The 22,371-nt window shown below is 51.2% G+C and overlaps 2 protein-coding genes across 6 annotated transcripts in view; one reads left to right on the forward strand and one right to left on the reverse strand.

Annotated features, from left to right (window-relative positions):
• Positions 1-210: 210 nt before the first annotated feature.
• On the forward strand, positions 211-6,708 carry LOC122382403 (chromatin assembly factor 1 subunit A-like; the record flags this gene model as incomplete). The annotated part of the gene is made up of 10 exons (XM_043367661.1): positions 211-635; positions 982-1,157; positions 1,585-1,816; positions 2,309-2,510; positions 2,817-3,010; positions 3,300-3,380; positions 3,506-3,604; positions 3,826-3,958; positions 4,196-4,378; positions 4,940-6,708. Coding segments are annotated over 10 exons (2,921 nt in total), but the record flags the coding sequence as incomplete, so codon positions are not given.
• A 1,145-nt stretch (positions 6,709-7,853) lies between these two features.
• The window catches only part of LOC122382404 (neuroplastin-like), a 22,759-nt gene continuing 8,241 nt past the window's right edge, over positions 7,854-22,371 (reverse strand). For 3 of the 5 annotated variants that reach the window (XM_043367665.1, XM_043367662.1, XM_043367664.1), the window contains exons 3-8: positions 21,286-21,400; positions 11,418-11,596; positions 10,990-11,103; positions 9,696-9,887; positions 9,215-9,350; positions 7,854-8,720 (exon numbers count right to left, since the gene is read on the reverse strand). In XM_043367665.1, the coding sequence (XP_043223600.1) occupies positions 8,681-8,720; positions 9,215-9,350; positions 9,696-9,887; positions 10,990-11,103; positions 11,418-11,596; positions 21,286-21,400 (776 nt within the window). In that variant the 3' untranslated portion in view covers positions 7,854-8,680. The remainder of the gene's footprint in view (positions 8,721-9,214; positions 9,351-9,695; positions 9,888-10,989; positions 11,104-11,417; positions 11,597-21,285; positions 21,401-22,371) is intronic. The other 2 variants (XM_043367663.1, XM_043367666.1) reach the window with 1 other exon arrangement.

Below are 22,371 nucleotides of genomic sequence, written 5' to 3' on the forward strand. Positions count from 1 at the left end.
AAAGGAAGAAGTCCAGCTTGCAGACAATTTGGAGACGAAATCTGATGACAAGCATGACGTGTCGCTATCAAATGCTGTTGCAACTCCAAAAGAAAAGAAGTCCCAATCGGTTGACGAATCTGACGTCTCTCAAACAAAACCCGAAGAGGCCACAAAGACATCTGAATCGGCGAGGACTGTGATAAGGACGGTGACGCGGCCATGTCTGAGCCCGCGGACCAGCTGCTGCGGATGAAAAGATACAGCACGCGGACAGTGCCTCCGTTAAGACGACGGGAGCGGACACGGCGGATGACTCTGACTCTGCCAAAGCCCCCGAGCTGCCGGTTGACTCTGCGGATGACTCTGCCAAATCCACCGAGCGGCCGGTTGACTCCGCGGTTGACTCTGCGCCCGCCGATAGCTCCGACTCGGAGAAGGACGATGACGCCGATGACGAGAGTGCTGATGACGTCGAGGTGCTGGATGACGCCAAGCCGAAGTCAGCCGAGGAGGGGGCGGCGAGCGGCGCAGACGCCCATCCGTCCAGCGCTCCCACTACGCCGTCCACCAAGCGGATCGTCGTCACCAAGAAGAAGACGCCCAAGCAGCTGGAGCGGGAGCGCATCAGAGCCAAACGGGAACAGGAGAAACTGGTGAGACTCGTGTGATCTTTATTTTTCGTTTTCGGTAATTGTGTTGGTTTCTTATTTTATTTTTGTATGTTTTTTATTAATTGAAAATTATGAGCAAGCTTGTGTGGTGTGCCTGGATCCCAGCCGACCAAACACGGAAATCGTAACGACCATTAAATTAATTGTCTTCAAGCGCGGAACTATTTTGGAAATTATTGCTTCTAAAACCATCGAAATGATCCAAAATTCCTTCCTTCTTTAGGAATTGACAGTTCGTAGAAAATCCCACTGGATCGGAAATGCGACGATTTGCCTCGGACACGATTTCGGTTTTACTGAACGCTTCTTTATCGGGATATTTTGACAGGAGGAGAAACAACGCCGCAGAGAAGAGAAGCAACGGATAAGGAAAGAAAAGCATGAACAAAAGGAAAAAGAGCGCAAAGAGAAGGAGGAGAAACGAGAGAAGGAACGTAAGGAGAAAGAAGAGAAGAAAGAAAAAGAACGTCAAGAGAAAGAAAAGGAGAAGCTGGAGAAGCAAAGGTAAGTATTGGAACCTGGGTTGGCATGTGAAAGGTAAATTTGCAAGGCGCCGTCCGCCTTGAGATGTGCTCCCTCTTATTGGAAGCATGACGCTCGGCTGTAACGCGTCACTTACGGTATAACATTTAACTCCTAGCCTATCGCTACTATAATTGTTAGCTTTATCTTCATCTCCGATCGACTGGATTTTCTCGTAATTAGTTCTCCCAAGACGTAAGGTCAGGTCACAACGCAGGATCGGTGATTCCCGGTTTGATGTGTACGAGTCGAATAGACGATGACATTAAGGTGCTAAAGGTATTATGATCAGTGGAGTCGGGCATATAAAGATGTGTAGGGCAAGCTAAAAGCTCACTGCTGTTTTTACGTATTAGTATCGATTTACATCTCGATGTTGGAATGCTTACAAAGGTCCATTTTTTTATAGACAAAAGGAAGCGGAGAAACAGAAACTGATCGACGAGAAAAGACAGGCCAAAGAAGAGGAGAAGAATCGAAAAGAAGAGGAGAAGCGCAAGGCCGAGGAAGAAGAGCAAAGAAAACTCCAAAAGGCCAAGTCGATGTTCTCCAGCTTCTTCGTGAAGAAGCCGCCCAAGGAAGCTGAAGCAGAACAGGAAGAACAGAAGGATGACGATAACAAGCTATTCCAGGAGTTCAGGGTAAGTACCGGTTGATTCGCTCGTCCGCAGAAACTGTTTTACGACTTGCTTCTGATGAATGTGTGGGTTTGAAATATCCAATAGCATGAGACTGACATTCAAAGTGCTGATGTCTGTGCGTGACCACTCAGTGATATATTTTTGCTTTCTGCTTTCTTGTCACGGCCATCACAATCTAAGATCGCTCAGTACTTAGTTTTAAAAAATCCTAGCCCAGTAAGCTGGTCATCGAAGCCCCGTTCTAATCATCCATTGGTTTAGTAGGTATTTGAGCTTCTGTCTGCGTGCGTTTTTGACGTTTTCTTAATAATTGTCAACATTTTTTTATTTATTTCATGGTTATTTTGCGTCGCTCCCCTGTGCGATACAGAAGTTGAGGACTGGTCGCTCGTGATATCCACCCATATGAGAAAAGTGTGTAGCACACATTGACCAAACCTACATTATATTTCACGTATCGACATCGACCTCTCTCTCGTTTCCGTCGCTCAGGTGAAGGAAGACATGGTGCTGGCGCCGGGCGCGCGGACCGCCCTCTCGGCCGGCCAGAGCAGCCAGCTCGAGCGGGCGCTGGCGGCGCCGGAGCGGCCGCCGCGCGACCGCCTGTACCTGTCTGAGCTGCGCTCCGGCCGCCGACAGCCGCAGAGTCGCAGCCGCACCCTGCCGCCGCTGCAGAAGGACCTCGAGATCATCGGTCAGTGCAGTCAGGCAGGCGGAGGGGATGGGGCGTGATAATGGCGGATAAGCACCGTCGGTAAAGTCGATGACAAATACGTCAATTTTCGTGACCCGTGGGCAAATCATGATTTACCTCGCGTTGAATGGCGCCTCACTAACATTGGGTTTTACAGCAGTCACTTCAAAAGGCCTCTTTCCGACCGCATTGCTTGAATATATAATATATGTTGATTCCATCATTCCACTCGTTCCAAATCATGACGCTTGCTATGGCGCGTCATTGCCCTTTTCTGACGAACTGTTATTGCTGTGCCATTCACAGAAGAGGATGAGGACGAGGAACGCGAACTGGACGGACTGGGACAGAACATCGACCTCTCGACGGCGGCCGCTACGGCCCGTAAACTGCGCTACAAGCTGCTCATGTTCCACGAGAACCGCCGGCCCGCCTACTGGGGCACCTGGAGCAAACGGTGCCCGGTGGTCAGCGGGCGGCGGCCGCTCGGCAAGGCCGAGGTACGGGTGGAACCCAGGTGTCGATCTCGGCCCAGGAGGGGAGCATACGGGGGAGGGGCGGGTGACATTGCCTAGGAATAGCTTGCAGTAAAATGGTTGGGCACCGTAGACCTGGGGTGAGCACTGCGTGAATCCATCAGGCTAGATGTTAAAATTAAAAATGGTATGTCTTCTTTGGAGACGGACGATGTTTTGGGGTATGGCTGTGGTTACCATTGTGTATTGCGTGACAACTCGGTTATAGATATTGCCGATGTGACGTTATTTTTCGACGCCGTGTCTGTTTCAGATTCTCAACTACGAGGAGGACTCAGACGATGACTGGGAAGAGGAGGACCCCAACGGAGAGAGTCTCAGCGGATCGGAAAAGGTACGAGATACGGCCGTAAAACCGACCGCTAAATCAGCAATATCTCTGCGCTCGGTATGTAATTGTATGGTGTGGCACTGTGGCGTCTGTCGCTAGGTGCTCTGACCATATCGCCCTTTCTGCAGGAGGTGGAGTCTGAGGATGATTACGAAGTGGACAACGAGTATTTCGTGCCTCACGGCTACCTCAGTGATGAAGAGATGAAGGATGAAGAGGAGATGATCGTGAGTATGCCATGAAACGCGAGAAACAGCTGTTCCGTCGTTACATTTTGTGTTTTGGATATATTTTCCATGACTGGGCCGAACTACTGTTGTGAATTAGTCTGATGTCATACTTCATAGGTATTCGATGTCTTATGCCTCGCGGTTTCATGCCAGTCGGTTTTCGTAGCTTGACCTGAGCGGTGAACGGTGACTTCACAGCATTTCCCTCCATTCCCCAGTCGCCGGAGGCTCAGAAGGCGCGCCTGAAGGAGAAGGGCGAGGAGTTTGAGAAGGAAATGAAGAAGAAGACGACGGCGCTGAAGCCGCGCCTCATCGGATGCGTCTGGAGGGACGACACTAACACTGATCCCAGTAAGAACCTGTCCCATGGTTAAAATTTGAACTCTTATGTCTCGCTGCATTACCTTTCTCAACGGCGCAAAATCACAGCTAGCCTTCTCGTAAAACTGAGTAGCATCGCTTTTTATCATGCTTGAATTCGTCTAATCATGTGCATCTTGCATCATGTCCGGTACCACAGCACCATAACTGCGGGCATGTGCCCCGAGTCTCTCGACACTCCTGACTGGTCTCTCTCCGCACCCGCAGTGTTCCAGCAGCTGCTGAAGCTGCTGCGGCCGTTCGCCGTTCGCGCTCTCTCCACCCTGCCCGTACCGACCGTGGCGAGTGGAGAGGTGGCCAGCACACCCCTGGCCGGCCCCTCGCCCTCTGAAACGCCCGCCTCCTCGGCGCAGACCGGCCTGAAGTTCCTCAAGAAGTTCCCCAGCGAAGGTGAGGCGATGTGGGAGAGGAAGGGTGGAGTGAGGTAGCGCACCCGCACTGGACAGCTATTCTTTGAATGGTGGTTAACGAGTGTTAGGGAGATTCACTGTTATGGATAAGTTATCGAGCGTAGTTATTGCAGACACAGCGTAACTCACGTTTGTCAAACCTGAGATGCGATGTTCTATACAATCACCTGAAAGTGTTGATAAAAATCATGATTTTGAGTAGTAATGTCAATTACAGAAAATCGGAATAACGATACCAAACCAAATACCAACCAAAACCGTGGGGAAATACCGAAACCAAGCCAATGTGGGAACATGCGGTAAATACCAACTTTTTACCGATTTCTTAGCCTCTTATACATTCCTGAGGGTTCGTGATACCAAACAAATACCAAACTTATTAGGATTGAAATACCAAACACCAAGTTGGTATCGATTTGGTATCGGTATACCAAAAGTTGGTACCCGATTGAAGTTGATACCCGATTGATTGAAAGTTGGTACTCGTTTCGGAATTTTACCTCTCCTCCCCTTATTTGACCTCGCCTCCGTCCGTCGCCAGCACTGCTGCCTCTGGCGCGTCTCGTCCACGGCAGCACGCGCGGAAAGCCGTTCTTGGTGCGCGAGTTCGCCGCCTTCTGGAAAAGGCGCGTGCACGGCGGCTCACCGCGGAAGGCTGATCCGGCGGCAGCAGCGGCGGCGGCTGGCCAGACCCCACCGTCGACCACCGAGGGCACACCCACCGGTGGCCCGCTACTCTCCAAGAAGAAAATCGAGGATAAGCTGGTGGCCATCGCCTCGTACACCCGGTGCACAGCGGAGGGCCCGCTGCAGGGCCGCTGCTGCTGGATGGTCAATGATGACGTTCTGGCCTCGCTGGGGGTGGAGCTGCCCCTACCCAGCCAGTGGAAGTGGATCACCAAGACGGCGGCGCGGAAGTCCAAGGGCGCGACTCCAGGTGTGTCCCCCACGGTGGCGGGGGCGGAGGTGGCGACAGTACCCACGCCGGAGCGGGCCCGTGCAGCCACCTCACTCATCACGAAGTTCGCCAAAGTGGTGACGGCGGAGCAGGCGCGCAGCGAGCTGCTCAGCCCGCCGCCGGCCAAGCGGAAGATCGTGCCGACCAAGCTGATCTCGCCTCAGGGGCCGGCGGCGGGCCAGCCGGCCCAGCCGGGTATCGCCAACTTCTTCAAGGCGAGTCCGTCCACCAGCGGTGGCTCTGCGGGGCCGTCCACCAGCGCCGCGGCGGGTGGCACACCGAAGCGGCGCGTGCCGTTGACGACGGTGGGACCACGGCCGGGCCCGTCGGGCGTCTCGCCGGCCGCCCCCGCCCCCGCTCCGGGTCGGCGGCTGACCATCACTCCGGTGTCGGCGGCCCAGCCGACGGCAGCGCGACGGCTGACTCCCACGGCCGTGACGGCCGGCCAGCCGACGGCGCGCCGGCTGATACCGACGCCGGTGACGGCCGGCTCCGCCTCGACTTCCGCTGTAACCCCCGCTCCTTCCTCCGCGCAGACCTCTGGACCGACCTCCGCCCCCGGACCGGCTCAGACCAGGGCGCCCGAGTCGGCCCCTCGCAAGATAACTCTGAGATCTCTGCCTCGTGGCTTGCCGCTGGCGAGAGCCGCCGCTGCGCCCGTCCCTGCCGCTGCGGCTACGGACGCTCCAGCTGCTGCCGCCGCTCCAACGAAAGCTGTCCCCGCTCCGACGAAAGCCGCCTCATCCTCTGGAGACGTAGAAATGATTACACTGGACTGAGCGTTACGCTATGAGTGGACAAGGTGAGGTATTTGTTGCCATGGAGCGGTGAAAAAGACTTGTGCTTCGTCCGACTAGGCCGATAAAAGTCGCGGACAGCGCACTGCGCGAGGGGACGCTAGTGAGAATCGGATGGACGTTAGATGACCAAGTGTGAACGCTAGGGGTACCTTGTCTTGTGTGGATGAACTAGGACTAGTAGCCGAGTTATACTGAACTTTTGAGCGCAAGTGCAAACTGAATGATCGAGCCTGGAGGAAAGAATGCTGTTCCCGTAAGATTGTGGGCCTCGTGGTTTTCGTGAATGAACTTAAAGGCTCGCATTGCATGTGAGACTTCCTTTATGCTAACGTTCGATCTGGTTAAATGTCCTGAATATGTCGTTTTGTCCCTACCAGTAGCTTTGTAGAGATTGCTGGTTCTTTTAATCGAGAATGTGAGTCGGAATTTTTCCGCCTCGGTGTGTGCGGTCGTAGTCGGTCTTTTAGTCAAGCCACTCGAGTATCTCGGTGTTCTTGTAGGAACTTATTCTTCGAGAGTTTATTGCCGTTTTCAATACATTCTGATCCATCAGTCTGATGCTGCCGAGAGGGATGCGACATATGCAAGGCCGTTGGCAGCTGAACCCAATGCACAACTCAGGAGGGGAATTTAAAGTTTTAGATCGTTTGCTGTGTGCTGGTCAATTATTTCCTCCAAAGCCAAGCAGAACGCGTTTGGCGAACATTTCGTGTATAATTCAACTTACAAATGGCCATTTGGTCGCTATTTCACGCTGTTATTATTCATCAGTTGGGACGGTATTTGTGCGAGCGGAACAGGTATGCACCTGGGCAGAGTAGCAAACAGTGGCGCGGGAACTTCTTCCAGACTGGGGGGCTGCACCACAGTGGCGGATCCAGGGGGGGGGGCAAAAAAAATGGGCATTTGCTCCTCCCAAACGGCATAATTTTATTACGCCTATGGACGAGGCATGGAAAGAATCGATAAATTCTTATAAATTGTTATGGTTTGCCCCCACCCCCCAAACAACTGAGCTGGATCTGCCACGCGCCACTGCTGCACCATAATAGAGATCAACCTAGGATACCCTCAAATATAGTTTTCTCACCGGTTTTAGGCCACTTATTTTCACACTTTGGCCTTTTCAACGAAAAAATGACGAAAACATTTGCAAAATAGTGAGGTATGCCGTCTCACTCAGCTGAGCGAAGAAACGTTTTGGCAACCTGGAATAAAGGTTTTAATCTGCCAAATGAGTTGCCGAGACAGTGAAAGAGGTGGATTTTTCGCTTACATGCTCTCTTCCTTTGTAACCCACAACCCCTAATTTGGGGAGGACAAGCTGTCCCAACGGTTCCTGGCCATATGAAAGGTTGTGGGGCACCGCCCCCACGGCCCCATAGTTGGTGCAAGCTGCCTCCACTGCTCCCCGGTTCCCGCGCCTATGTATGAATCTATGAAATCATGGTGGTAGATTTCCGATTTCGATTCCTCCAGATGGAGGGGCTCAAATACATTACGAGGCCCCCCCCCTTTCCCAGCCGAAAAGTTGGAGGGGCTCAGCCCCCGGTAGCCCCCCCCCCCCTCCCGGTTCCCGCGCCACTGGTAGCAAACATTACGCATGTGCCGTGCTTGGTAGAGGGTTTGTTAGGTATTTAGGTAATAAGGTTGATTCTGGCTAGCGACAGGAGAGGTTCGATCCATCCAAATATGGGTTTAATTTAGGGTCATTTATTGTAATTTAACGGGCCGAAACACCGCGCCGATCGCGTACAGATAAGAGCTGACCACAACACCAATTAGCAAGGCCGAACCTATATCAAAACCAGAGCAGCCTGCGTCTACGGGTAAAACCAAGTCAAATACAACGCGCACCATAGAAGTCTCTAGTACCAACAATATAACGGGCATCCGCCTAAGGGGGAGGGGCACACTGCAGCTACGGCAACTGTTTGCCGTGGGGGAGGGGGGGGACAAACGAGCCTCAATATTGGTAAATAACGCACACATACCCCGCCGAAGAGACGTCTACAACCCACATCACCGCACATTGATCTAAGCTACAGACTGAAAGTGAGTCTCGATTTACGACCTCGTTCTCGCCTTGAGTCGAACTGGGTCGTTCGCCAGCCAGCGCCGACAGCGCCATCTGCCGGTACAGATTGTGACTAGCGGCCGGCGGAAGCTAAGGCAGCGGGCGACGCGCGCGAGAAAGAAATCACCTCTCACACTATTGCCAATCCATAATCAGGGCTCGAGGCGCCACTCAGAGGAGGGAAGTCTGCTACAGACTGTCCCTCTCCGAGGGTCCAGGAGCTCCGCGCCGCTCGCCCCGGCCCACGGCCTACTAGAGAGAGCGTCTCCACCTGTCGCACCCCTATCAGAGCGGCGAGTATCGCTAACAGAGTATCGGCCACCACGAGACAGCGGAGAACTCCGTTAAAGCCACCCAGAGACCGACCGGGGCTCGCCCGTTCGCCGCGCGCCGGCCACCTGGCGGGCAAAGATGAAACTACAGGTGCTGGATTTTGCCGCTAGATGTCTATTTCCTCTGGCGGACGTCTCCCTTCGGCTCCGGCCTGCTGAGGGAAACAAAACAGACAAAACGAAAGTGTGAGCAATGTACCGTTCACACTTCTGAAGCCACAAACGCAAGAAGGCTGGCGCCAGCACTAAAACAGCATGCGGCAATAAATGATGTGGAACAGTGTTCCATAGTCATATTTGGACTTCGGTGTCAGAGGCCAGGAACACCCGAAAACAGAAAATGAATCAGGATTCAGGAAGAGGATGAAATTTGGATACAATGACCAATGAACGGTCATAATGACTTTGGGAGAAGAAGAACGTTCATAAATAGACTAAGAGTTGAGGTTTGAAAGCTGATATTATTTAGATGTGTTTATCTCCTAAATCAACAAAATTTTGAACACTGGTCTAAAACGGCACACCGTGAGAGCTTAGTGTCACTTCGAAAAATAGTATAACCAGAAATCCGCACAACCCGTTAACTACACGACTAGATAGTAGATACATCATCGTAGCGTTTCTACACACCTAGTCTGATTTCCCTTACTTGTCGTTTCCGTTATCGGTGTCGCTGTCGTCCATGTCGGGCTTGCTCTTCTTCTTCTCGTAGATGTAGATGATGGCCGTCAGAAGGATCACCTCGGCCACAATGCCAATGAACGGCCACAGAGCGGCGTACTTGTCTGCGGAAATACACAGCATTGTGTTAAGCATGCTCTGCTGAAACGAAATAAAATTTTAATAGTGGACGTTTCGCTAGCATACAATGAGCCAATTGGGTCGCAAGCTATCCGAACGCTGGTACTGAGTGCTAGTCCCACACACACGGCGGCTTTTCATGCACCAAACACTTAACAGACAACCCTGAGCCGACTCGTTACCCGCAGGCATCCAGTGTCGTCCCCGGCAACCCCTGTACCACCTTAGTAGTGTAAGTAGTTAAGTTAACCCCCTTGATTACCTACCCCAAAACACCCTCCACTCCTCCACAGTTCACAGTCCATACAGTCTACCCCCGCGCCGCTCACCCTTGACCCTGACGATGATGCAGGCCTCGGCGGCGTTGGCCAGGTTCTCCGCACGGCAGCAGTAGTCTCCAGCGTCCTCCGGGCGCAGCAGATCCGTTAGCGTCAGGCGCGCGTCGACATTGCCGTCGTCATCGGCACTCAGCGTCAGGCGTGACGTCGAGTTCTTGATGGCGACCTTGACGTCTTTGCCGTCTGCCGTGACGGGGGGGGGGGGAGGCAGTTAGAAGGGATGGTAATGGTAGCGGGTAGCGTGAGTGGGAGGGTAGTATAGAAGTTATCCGTGCGCAAAATCGAAGAGACAAGTTACCAGTGCACAGACGTGTGGGGGGTTCACTTTTCCGTTTCGAACACAAAAATTCACTCGTCATGAACAACCCTGGGCACTAAAGAGTCGAACAACCCTATCACATATATCAAACGGACAGAAACGTGACCGCAGTGAGAGATCGCAGACACCCCCCCCCCCCCCCACGCTTACAATCATTTCCCCTGCGTTTCTCCACATTAAGAACACCTTACTCGAAATACCACGAAGTTTGTATTTCGTATCTCTGGTATCGTTTCTCTGCCCACGAAGTTTGCATAATTAGCTAGAGCGGCCCGCTCTCCCTCCCTCCTCCATTCATGCTCTCCCTGGTTGGCCAGCGGACGCCACTCCTGCCCGACACCGCTCCAGCCGTGCAGAGCGATGCAGAATACACCCATAACCTGTCATACGAGCCCACGGCGCGGCCGTAAACCGCCCAGACTACCCAACGGTCCCGCCACGACCGCCGGGAGCAGCGGGTTCACTACGGGCAGCACCGCCGGCCGGGCAGGGCTCACGTGCACAGCGGCAGCAGAACGGACAGACAGACAGACCCCTTTGGTTTAGGTGAGGGAATGGAGCAGCCTTTGGCTCAGTCACGTGGACTGAAGCACAGGTTCCACTACGCGATTTCGGTGCGATTTTGAGATTTTGCGATATTGCGATATCGCGTTATCGCAAAAAAGTTCAGGCATCTGAACTTCTTTGCGATAATGTGATAATGCGTGAGCGATATTGCGTGACATTTACATTTATGACGTTACATTTATTACATTTATTACTTGACATTTATTGCATGACATTGCAATAATACGATTTCCGCAAAGTGCACAAGACGGACATTTTCTGGCATTCCCAAGGGCATCGAATTCTCACATTATCGCAAAATCGCACCGAAAACGTAGTGGAGCCTGGGCATAAGCTACATTTGGTCCAGGACAGTTGGGTCACGGCAGACTAAGATCTATTTTGGTGACGGCGACTCGCCTTTGGTCCAAGTGACGGCGGGCCGGGGCCGTCCGAAGGGCTCGCACAGGATGACCACCTCATCTCCCTCCTGTTTGTTGATCGACTGGCTCGGCATAGCAACGGTCACATTCGCTGCAGGACAAAACAGAAGCACGGACTATGAACATTAAACAATTCAAAGAAACCATTATCAATCTACAAAATAATAATGCGAACTTTTAGATATTCATTAATCAACGGCTATTGCAGCGATTCAATTATGATACGCCGTGACCTGCATGACCATTTAATTTGATGATTTTTAATTCGTCGAAAATGGTGTCATGTGACCCCTTTTCGATAACAGACACTTAATGATAAACTGGATGGTCAGAGTGTAACCTGCGTTTGTCATAGTGTGACCTGAATGACCAGTGTGACCTTTTTTAGACAGCTCGGACACTCACTGATGACGCGGATGGTTTCCTGGACCGTTTTGTCCGTCACGGCTGCCGTGGCGAAGCTGCACGTGTAGTTTCCGGCGTCGAGTTCGGTCGGCTTCTTGATGGTGAGCACGCCGCCCTCGACGATCACGTTGCTGTCGCCGATGACTTCCTCCTGCTCGCCGCCCTCGACAGACTTGTACCTGGGGAGCGAGGGGCGTTAGAGACTATATAACGCAGTTAGAGACTATAGTACACCCATAGGGACTCAGGAACTATAGAGCCTGTCCGGACACAGTCCGGGACTAAGGAACGCAGTCATCTGAAGGGGCAGACTTAGGGACTATGCGACCTATATCTGAGGCACAGATATTACAGTGGCAGGCTGCACATATGTGCTATCGTGTCGGTAAGGTACTAATGTGAAGCGAAGGATATACATATGGAACAGAAGCGCGAAAAACAGCTACATTTCACGCCTCATTCCATTACATTCCAGATAGCTTGTTTCCAGACGTGAATTTTACAGTTTCGATGGAGGTCACTGGTCACGTGAGCGAAGGACAAGGAAGTACAGCAGCTTAAATTCTCGGCAACTCAAATGACACAGAAACGGCTCGACAGCAGGCAAGAAAAAAAGAGGTGGTATATAGGTGGAGCTGGCCTATCAAATGTAGAAAGAAGTGAGTGACAGAACACAAGAACTCTAAAAAGTGAGCTGTCCAGGTATTCTAAAGAAAAAGATAAGTTATCTCAATCGTTCCCAGTACCTATATAGGGGAAAGTGGGTGTATTGCGCCCTCCTAACCAATTGCGCCCACCAACATTCCCACGGATTCAATGGCATGGTTTGAATTTTGTGTTCGAAAACATTATTTTCCCCACTGGATAGTTCCTTTTATGGCCCAAGCTCCCCGATGAAGCCAATCAGCGAGGCTCATTACGCCATCAAAGATGTTACGGCGTTTTCTTAGCTTTTTTGCAGTGTTTTGAGCCGTTGGCTATAAAAATGTGTGATATTTGTGTGATTTTCAGAGTGATATTTAGAAAGAAAAACCCTTTTTTGATTATATTTCACTAAAACAGTTAATTTCCTTCAACATCTTTCTGATAACTTTCACGCTTTTATTAAAAAGTACCTCAATTTTAATTGCGCCCATGGCAATTGCGCCAGGGGGGCGCAAATAGAATAATGGTGTAGCTATTGTATATCACGACAGCATGAATGCATCATTAACTGATTGCAATAAAGAAGGAGTTTAAGGTCAGGCAGGGGAGCAGCCCGCTGTCGTCAGTCCGCAAATTATTTCTCTCGTCAAACTTATAATGCAGCTGCCATTTAGGCTACGAACTTGTGTAATTGACAAAATACGACATTTTCAACATGGACTCAGGCGTGAGAGGTGACAGCTATGATAAAAAAGTAAAAACTGATGTCATAAAACTGTCGAAATAATGAAAATTATTAATTTTGAGAGAAACGATTGGAAATATAACCGTATAGGCGCATACGTTCACATATATCTAGTCGGTTACAGTAAACGTTTTCGTTGCACTTTTACAAGCGTACGAACACATGTAAAGTTATCTACCTGGGCAAAAAAACATCGCGATTTACACCTAAATTTATTATTTAACCAGCGTGAATAACATTATGAATGTTAAAGTAAGCCGCAATGACATTAGACTGCGGGGGTGTATGCATTCCGTCTCATTCGCTTAGCCATGTTAAAGTATAGGGCGCAATTGGGTTCTAATTGCGCCATCCCCCTGGCGCAATTTACAGCAGTTGTTGGCAAATGCGCCCTTTTACATGTTTCTGAAAAAGCAGCTGTCAGAAGCAAACGAAACATTCTTAATTGATCGGGAGGCTCTTAAATTGTAGCCAATGAGTTCCTCTTTGAAATGGTCACCGATGCATGCTTATATCTCCAGCGGTTTTCTTACAATTAGCGTTTTTCCTTAAGGTGGCGCAATTCACCCTCCTTCCCCTACTCGGCAGCTCCCTGCGCCCCCCCCCCTCCAGTGTACCCACTAGGGGCGTGCGCCCCCCCCCCCCCCGTGTTGCAGTGAGCGCGTCGCACAGCTGTTCATTTACTGCCCTCCACCCCCCCCCCCCCCCACACACACACACCACTGAGGTGTGTATATTATCATAGTGGCGTGCCCACACCGACCTTCAGAAGATACACGAAAACACAACCGTTACCAGAGGACACGGTCACAGCACAGTCAGCCTGCGTTACTTCCATTCAGACTGGCACATAATAATAGGTACATAATACATGATCGAGCGGGTCCACAAAGCACCAGTTAGTTTTATCGGTCGAATTCAGACCGAACACGTCAACCGTCGACACGTTTACACTTTCGTGTAAAAACACGGAGCTCCTGTGATAATGAAGCGAAAATGAGCGGTTAACTTTTTAGTAAATCAAATAGTATACATAACCGTGGCGGCAACATCCACTCGACACATGTATTGAAAGCAAATAGGTACTGTTATGGATCATGGAACTACGTGGGTTAGAATTAGTTGCGTATGAAATAGGCTGATATTTGAGTGGGAAACGGGTGGGAAACTTCAAATAAAAAGAATAAACATAGACAAACGGACGGATGGTACCGTATACCACACGCTGATCGAACGCCAAGGTCAAGAATAGACATTCTCCCCGTACAAACATCATTTACATAGCGCTACACAATGGGGAACTCGGCGTGGCAACCAACCACTTGCGTGCACAAATTCTGAAGTCTGCACCATCCCGGCCCGTAGCTGATAATACGATGTTGCACTTCATGACCTCGGCCATCGAGGTGTGTGTGACGTCACAGGACATGTGCCCGGCGTCACCGTCCGGTGGGGGCCGGACACAACTGGTCTGCAGCGCGCCCGTATCATTTGTAGCGTCACATCCCGTGACGGTGTGACGATGGTGACGGATGGTGACGGGTGGTGTCACGGCCGGAGTTCCTGTCTGACGAGCCATCACGTACTGCTGGTCTACGACGGCAGAGGTTCGGCGAGGGGGCGGCGCGACGGAGTGACCGTAGCACCGTGAAGGTCGCCACCAGTTATTACGCTAGCATCGCCGCAATTACGCTAACACGACTAACAATCAGACCGCAGCAGCCGTGAAATATGTGCACTTGCACAGCCGTGTTACGGATTACAAAACCAGACATGAATACACGGGTTGGCGGGTTGCCACCTGCATGACCCATCCACCTGCTGCATATTCCACAGGTCATATGCCCAGTATTTGTTGTATGTTCCGTCAGCGCATGGCAATTACCCACCAGCAACCACCTTCTGCGAGGCCCCGGGCCCCCGGGATAGATACGGGCACCTGTGTGCACTGTGCAGTCGCAACACTCGAGCCGCCATCATAAATGAGAAAACATATGTACTTTGCGCATATGAAGCAGGCTCGTCAGGGGAACAGATGCGTGATCGAAATTACAGCAGTAAAATCAGCTAGCAGACGTAAAACAAACGCTCGGGAAGACGCAATGCGGAACAGAAGGAACGCCGGCAGACGGGATATGAGGCAAAACACGCAAGGCGGCCGACGATCCGACCAGAGCCGTGACCTCTGGGAGAGCCAGCACGAGCGAAAGCGTCGCACATGAGCACCGATTGCGTCACATCCACAAACATACAGGGGACGCGGCCGATGAGCTGTGTGCTGGCACCGGCGCGCGGCTGGGCAGCTGCTAGCGTATAATAGTCATGGTCGAAGGAGCGAGATCGAGTAAGAACAGCTGGCGTAGCGTGACCTGGCAGTCTGGGCCTGACAAACGCCAAAGTACAATGAGTTGAAGCGGTTTGCGCCGTCCATGAAAGTCTGTTATGAGTACGGCACTCCCTTGTGACGCAAGACTGGTTAATCGCTGCGCAGTGAAGGCCACAGTACAGCTTACATTATGGGCGTGTGTCTTGTCTGTGTTTCTCGTTGGTTTGTGCTCCCGCTCGTACTGGTGTTTGTGATGCAAACCCTGGCAGGCGGTTCACCATGTAGGGAGTACGGATGCAGACGCTCAGCTAAGCAGAGACACCGATTCCTCTGGTAAGGACAATAAATTCTTAAAGGGACACTCCCACCTTAACATTAGTTTTGAGTTGAGATAGCCAAATTGGTGGCCATGGCCTGCAAATACCGGTTTGGGCACTCACAACCAGTGGCGTACCCAGGAATTTGCGAAGGACCAGGGCATCGACTGGAGGGGCGCCAACACTGGACAGAGGGGCGCCACCCACCATCATCTAGGAGCGCGACGCTATCGATTGGAGGGGCGCCAACAGGGGCGGATCCAGGAATTTTCTGGAGGAGGGGGGGGGGGGGGGCGGCAAGTCGAAATAGGGGCGACCTGGCAATCCGGGGGCGCTCCATACAAAGGGGGCGCCAAACCGTCAAAATCCGGAGCTAAAAGCCCGCGCCGTGCTAGGGGGCGTTATCGCGCTCCCCCTCAATTTTTCGCAAATATCTGAAAAACGGCTGCGCGCAGCGCCGCCATTTTCAGCATACCTTATCATGCATCTTTTTTGCACATGTAAAAATGTCTGACGCGGGTGATGGAAGGTCAGGTCACCAGGTTATGCCAAGTGACCTAGCCTAAGAAAAAGTTCAAATGCTTACCATTGCTATACCGACTGAACGATTGCTTTGAACCTTTCAGCGATTGATGAAAGCAACACTATCCATGAAATGTATATCTCGGAATTTTGATATCTGTGACCTAAGGTCAGGTCAGTTGTGCGACGTCTCCATTAGGTAGGTAGGTATAATTAAGTCTTTGGGAGAAAACTGAAAGGCATCTCTTTTGGACGAGCGCCATTCTAGACAATATCAAGCATTGGGATACATATAAAATTAACACGCTGAATAAGAACATTGCACCTAGTGTGACCACTCATTATGTCCCAGAGGTCATCCCATGTCATGAAAGGTCCGCAGCAGTTTTTTTTAATAACTTTTGATAGATTCAAGCTAGAGCGATAAAAACACCTCAGCTGTGTTCAGCTCGACGATACGCATCGACTGCTATACAGCATGACCTTTTCCGGTCAGGTCATGACCTTGACCTGAGGTCAAATTCTCAAAATTACCCTTCATAAGGTCAACCTTTAGTTTGTTCGACGTGTCTCGACGACAGAAACGCAATGCTGGCAAACGTAATGTCGAGACTCTCTTGAGTCAAAAGTTATTGCAGGAAAATATTGTTCGTAAAAAGGCTATTTTTAGAGTCTTTTGCCCTCTGAAGGCTAAACCGTTGACCTGAGGTCAAATCTGAGCGCAGCTTGCAGAAACACCTTTAAAGGGGCTATCGAATGCGCTTTTCTGCGGCGCTACAGCTCTATTGGTTTCCGAGTTATGTGCCGCTGCTTCGAAAACGGAAAAATGTTGAAACAGGCAACATTTTACCTTTGATGACCACTGGTGACCTGACATTCGACCTGACCTAAAAAATGACCGTTTTGTTTTCGTCCTGTTTTTGACGATCCTTCAAATGCCGCTTATCGCGTGTCACTACGCGGCCCAGGAGCCGAGTTAGACGAGGGAGTGTGCCCCCCCCCCCCCCTCCCCAGCAGGACACGGAAAACTCAGACCACCAGCACGGCACGGGTCGTAGATGGGCACCGCTACCCTAGGAAAAGATATTAGCAAAAAGGTGACCTCCATTTACTGGTGCAGTCCTCCTTCTCCCGGTGATGCCCCCTCCTTTTTCTGGAAGCGTCTCACTTATGCTGGTATGCCTCACTTCCCGGGGGCGCCCAACCTCTGCTTGGATCGCCTAATCCATTATGGAGAGACCCACTTTGCTTAAGTCGCCTCATTTCTTCCTTCTAAGAACGACCAATTTGCTGTAGGCGGCCCACTTATCTGGGACGCCCATCTTCTGCTAGAAGTGCCCCTCTTCTTCCTGATGCGTCCCACTTCTACTACGAGTGCACCTTTTCTGTTAGGGCGCCCCTTTGCTGCTAAGGAGTCTTTTCTACTGTGAATAGGGCGGCCTTCTCCAGTTTGGCGACCCCAAATTCTGCTGGAGGCGCCCCACTTCTGCCGAAAACATACTTCTGCCCAACTTTTGGTGGGGTGCCCCTCTCTTGCAGGGGGCACTTCTCTTTTGCTGGAGACGCCACTCTTGTGGGGGCGCCCTTCCACTGCGGGGAACGTCTCTCTTCTGCCAGAGGCACCCCTTTTCTTCTTATGGGGCTCCTGTTTTTTTTTTCTGGGGCGAGGCGACCCTCTGCTGCTCGGAGCGGGGCACACCTCTCCTTTTACTGTGGCACCGCCCCTCTGCTGGGGTTGCCCTTCCGCTGTCGTCAGGGGCGCCCCTCTTGGTAGAATATACTCCTTTTCTTTTTGTAATGGGGCGCCCCTCTTCTACCGGGGGCGCCCATCTGCTGCTGGGGCGTCTGTCTTCTGCCGGATATTGTCAATGGGGCGCCCATATCCTGTTTGGCGGGCCCAACCTCTGCTGGAGGCTGCCTATTTCTGATTAACTTTTGCTGTGGCGCCTCTCTTCTGCTGGGGCGCCCCTCTTCTGCTTGGGGCGCCCGTCTCCTACTGGAGACCCCTGTCTTCTGCTGGGGCGCCCCTCTTCTGCCAGTGGCACCCATTTTCTTATTATGGGGCTCCTTTTTTTTGCTGGGGCGCCCAGCTGCTGTCAGGGCGCCCCTCTTCTCGGAATGGGGGCGCCTCTCTCCTTTTGCTGGGGCGTCGCTCCTCTTCAGGGGGACACGTCTCCTGCTAAGGGTGCCCTTCCGCTGCCAGGGGCGCCCCTCTTGAACAGAAGGTATTTTATATTCTTGTAACGAGACGCCCTCTTCTGCTGGGGGCGCCCATCTGCTGCTGGGGCGACTCTCATCTGCTGGGAATAGGCAATTGGGCGTCATTCTCCTGCTTGGTGAGCCCAACTTCTGCTGGAGGCGCCCTATTTCTGCTGAACCTTTGCTGTGTCGCCGCTCTTCTGCTCGGGGCGCCCTCTCTGCCGCGGGATATGGGCGCCTTTTTCGGATGGGGGGGGGGGGGGCGGCCGCCCCCGTCGCCCCCCCCCCCCTGGATCCGCGCCTGGGCGCCAATACTGGACAAAGGGGCGCCACCGGCCCACCATATCGTCTAGGAGGGCGCCACTATCACCAGAGGAGCGCCAATACTAGACAGAGGGGCTTCGCCATCAACTAGAAGCGCGCCGCTATCGACTGGAGGAGCGCCAACACTGGACAGAGGGGCGCCAGTCACTGAGGGCGCCGGGGACGATGAGCCAAAGGGACAGGGCATGCACGGAATGTCCTGTATGTGCGTACGCCACTGCTCACAACATCGACAAATGCTTTAATTCGGAGATATGGAATTTCAAACTTGCAGTTTTCGGATTCTAAGGGGCTAGTGCATTGGTATGCCCCCTTAGAATTTGTGACGTCAGCGGAGATCTAACGATTTTTAAATCTTTTACTAAAACGTTTGGTAGCACGCGGTGGTATATGCTGCTTTGCGCGCAACAAATGCCGCACTTTCAAATAAAGTCGCTAGGAACAGCGGAGATCCCAAAAAGTAAACAAAAGTAAAAGTCTAATATCTTGAAAACCGGTGAATATTTTTCGATGAAATTTGGTAGATATTCGTTTTCGCTCCTTCTGAACCGAGCGACATCACTTTCGTGCCAATTCATTAACTTTTTTGAAGGTGGGAGGGTCCCTTTAACCCGCGCCCCACTGGGGGGGGGGGGCTATTTATAGCCCCCCCTCCCGTTTTTCTGCAATAACTTCCAAACCGCTTGACGTATCGACGCCAAACTTTCAGCACCTTCGGCTGCATCAATTTGACACCTTGTGTCAAAATTTGAACTTCGTGCCTACCATATGTCAGCCGGAAATGACGTCAGAGTGACGTCATGTTCGGCCGATTTCGACGCAAAACATTGAACCACGGCAATCGCTCCCAAGAGCTCAGTTTTTCAGCTAGATCCAATTTCTTTGCATGAGAGGACTCAAAATAGATTGCGCTATCAAACTGCTATCTCGGATTTTCGAAATTTTGAAAATTTCGAAAATTTTATATAATAAAATTCAAAATTTATATTTTTACATTTTTTTTCAAAAGTTTTTGACTTTTCGAAAAAAAACGGAATATATGTGATAGAACGCATTATTATGACTAACTCTAGCAAGTTTTAGCTAAATATCTTCAAAAATGGCCAAGTTATACGCATTATTGCAAAAAATTAACAATTATTAATTTTTCAAATCAATTTTTCAGCACGAATTTGACATCGTACGCCAATATAAATAGCACCATCGTGTTCCTGAGCTCAAACTGCATCCAATAGACACCTTTTTTGTTGAAAAATTATAACTTTAAAATTTGACCTTTTTTTACCTGAAAGTGACCTGACCTGAGCTAAATTTGACTCAAAATGACCTCAAATGACACAGACGACATCAAATTCGAAATGTTTGGCCTAAATGGACCATAAAACATATGTCACGTGACCGACGGATGATATAATATTTTCGTGACCTGTGATGACCTGACCTTGACCTGAAAATCAAAGTACAAGTTTGGTACCCTCAGAGTATCTAGAGCATCTGTTCACGAGTGTGTGAACCAAAAGGAGCCTGATCGGACTTGTAAGACGGCGGTCAGAGCCCAAAACGTGAAGAAGCCAAAATGCTAATAATTTTTACTTTGACCTGACCTGTGACGTCATCGGTGACCTCGAGGTCAATGAAATTAGGTTTCGCTCGACAGTTTTTCCGGGGCTATCAGACGCCGTTTGAATTTTGACGATCGGCCCAGTAGTTTCGGAGTTAGGAGGGGGGGGGGGCTATGAATAGCCCCCCCCCAGTAGGGCGCGTTATACGCAGACCCCAGTGGGGCGCGGGTTAACAAAACCCCGAGTCGCCGCAATAAAACCTAGAAACAACTATGTAGTTACAACATATCGAGCATCAGCCGATCGTCCCGGTACGATATGTCGCAAAATCCCATCTCGGTCAGCAATTGGACCCAGTCACACCATGTAAGGCATTCAATTTTCGCCAGTGCGATCAGTGCCATGCCCACCGCCCTCCCCGTACACACGCACACACGTGTGGTGCCTCTGGCACGTGGCGTCTCCGTGCAGCCACGAGGAGGCCCGGGCTGTGTCAGTAGCACGTGGTACCCAATATCAATCGACCCAGACCGGGCCCTGATAGCGGCTCTCAATGGTCTGTTCACGGCGGTCATCCCGTAGGGCCGCAGATAACCCAGTCAAGTGCAGATACCGGCCGATCACACTTCCACACGTACAAACGTCGGACACACATTGGGACGGTAAATGACCGCCTAGATCAGCTCCCGTTGCACTAGATCAGTTGACGGATCTTCGGTCAAGCTTTGATATCATTGGCATAGCTGATTGCACGACAGGAAATCAGGCTATTCATCTGGGGCGAATGAGCTATAACGGAGTCGTTCTATAATACGCACAGTGCACACTGCACCGACCACAGGGCATGTGTGATGCGTACCCTCTAAATTACACATCATACAAGAGCATAACAGAAACCAGCAATACCAGAGTGCAGCACAGAGACAATCACAGGCACAGAGGCACACAGGAACGTTAAGAATTTCCAACACTGCTAGACAGACCCCGACATGCGATAAAGCATACAACCTTTCGACAAACGATCAAACCAGACGAATACAACACGACCAGAGCATCTCTAGGCGTATATCCCCCCGCTCCCCACCCCCCTCCTCCCAGTGAGTGAGTCCGTAGTGTGACCAAACGCTGAACTGTGACCAAGCGTCCAAATAATGTCCTAGCCCAATGGCGTGACCAAGTGCGACCCTACCACGACCGCTGAGTAAGTGTGCCCGTGTCGGAAACTCACCAAGTGACGGTGTTGCTGGGCACGTCAGACGTGGTAGAGCAGTTGATGACCAGCGTCTTGGTCGTCATCACCAGTATGCCGTCCGTCTCGTCGGCGTTGGTACGCACCATGTCCGCTGGAACACACGGCCCATCACCGGTATCATCACGGCGCGTATAAAAAAACAAATCCCTACAGATGCTAGGTAATAGGTAATACTGCACTGCTCCGCACAAACCTAGCTTTGATCAGTTCACTTTTAAACTGAAAAAGTGTCACGTACTGTAGTTATTGCATCTCCCTTGGAAGCTTCAGAGCAAGAAGCTGCCTCTCCGTGTAATTGTAGGTACACCACTGGCCAGTTTTCAGTTCAAGAGCTATTCAATGTAAAAAGTTCCGATGTCTGACCGCATGGAAGCGCTGGAAACCGCAGAATGGAAACCTCACCGTCCACACGGGCTCACCCGAGGTTCGCCGGGAAAACACTGTGCCCATTGTGTTCATTCATTTCCAGTGATGACTCGGGTGGGGTGGACACTGGACTGGTCACAATGGACTGACTAGAATCAACCCGCCGAGCGGCCAAAGGCAGTCCTACAGTAGTAAGGCCCCAATGCTCACAGGAGATAGCACGGTGGCGATGGATCCCTTACCGATACGTCAGAGAAGGGGCTTGATATTCAACATGTTCCAGTCTTCACACGACTCTTCTCAATGCTGCGACGAAGCAGTTTTCATTGACGGTTTATTTTGTTGTTGGGCACCCCAGCAAACCAGGCGTCTCTAAATTTGGTGTTATTGTTTAGATTAATACAAAAATAACGAAAAAGGATAACAACGCCGTAATTAATGATATCTTATTACTTCTAGTTTATTTTATCTGCGTCTGATTTAGTCAATCGGTCACCCACAACATATCCACCTTATTTATACAAAGCAACAGTGCGCGAAGACCGGTCTGCCGGGCCCGCATGTCGCCGGCGATTTCCCTGTTCCTGCTTAGTGTTCACTATCCAGTGGTCATTTGACGCACCGGGGGCGCCTCAACAGGAAAGTCGGCTGAGTCACACGCCGTGGGCGGACAGCGTCGTCTTTTCCGAAACGACC

This window comes from Amphibalanus amphitrite, unplaced genomic scaffold (genome assembly GCF_019059575.1).
Source record: "Amphibalanus amphitrite isolate SeventyFive unplaced genomic scaffold, NRLGWU_Aamphi_draft 000139F_arrow, whole genome shotgun sequence".
NCBI lineage: Eukaryota > Metazoa > Arthropoda > Thecostraca > Balanomorpha > Balanidae > Amphibalanus > Amphibalanus amphitrite.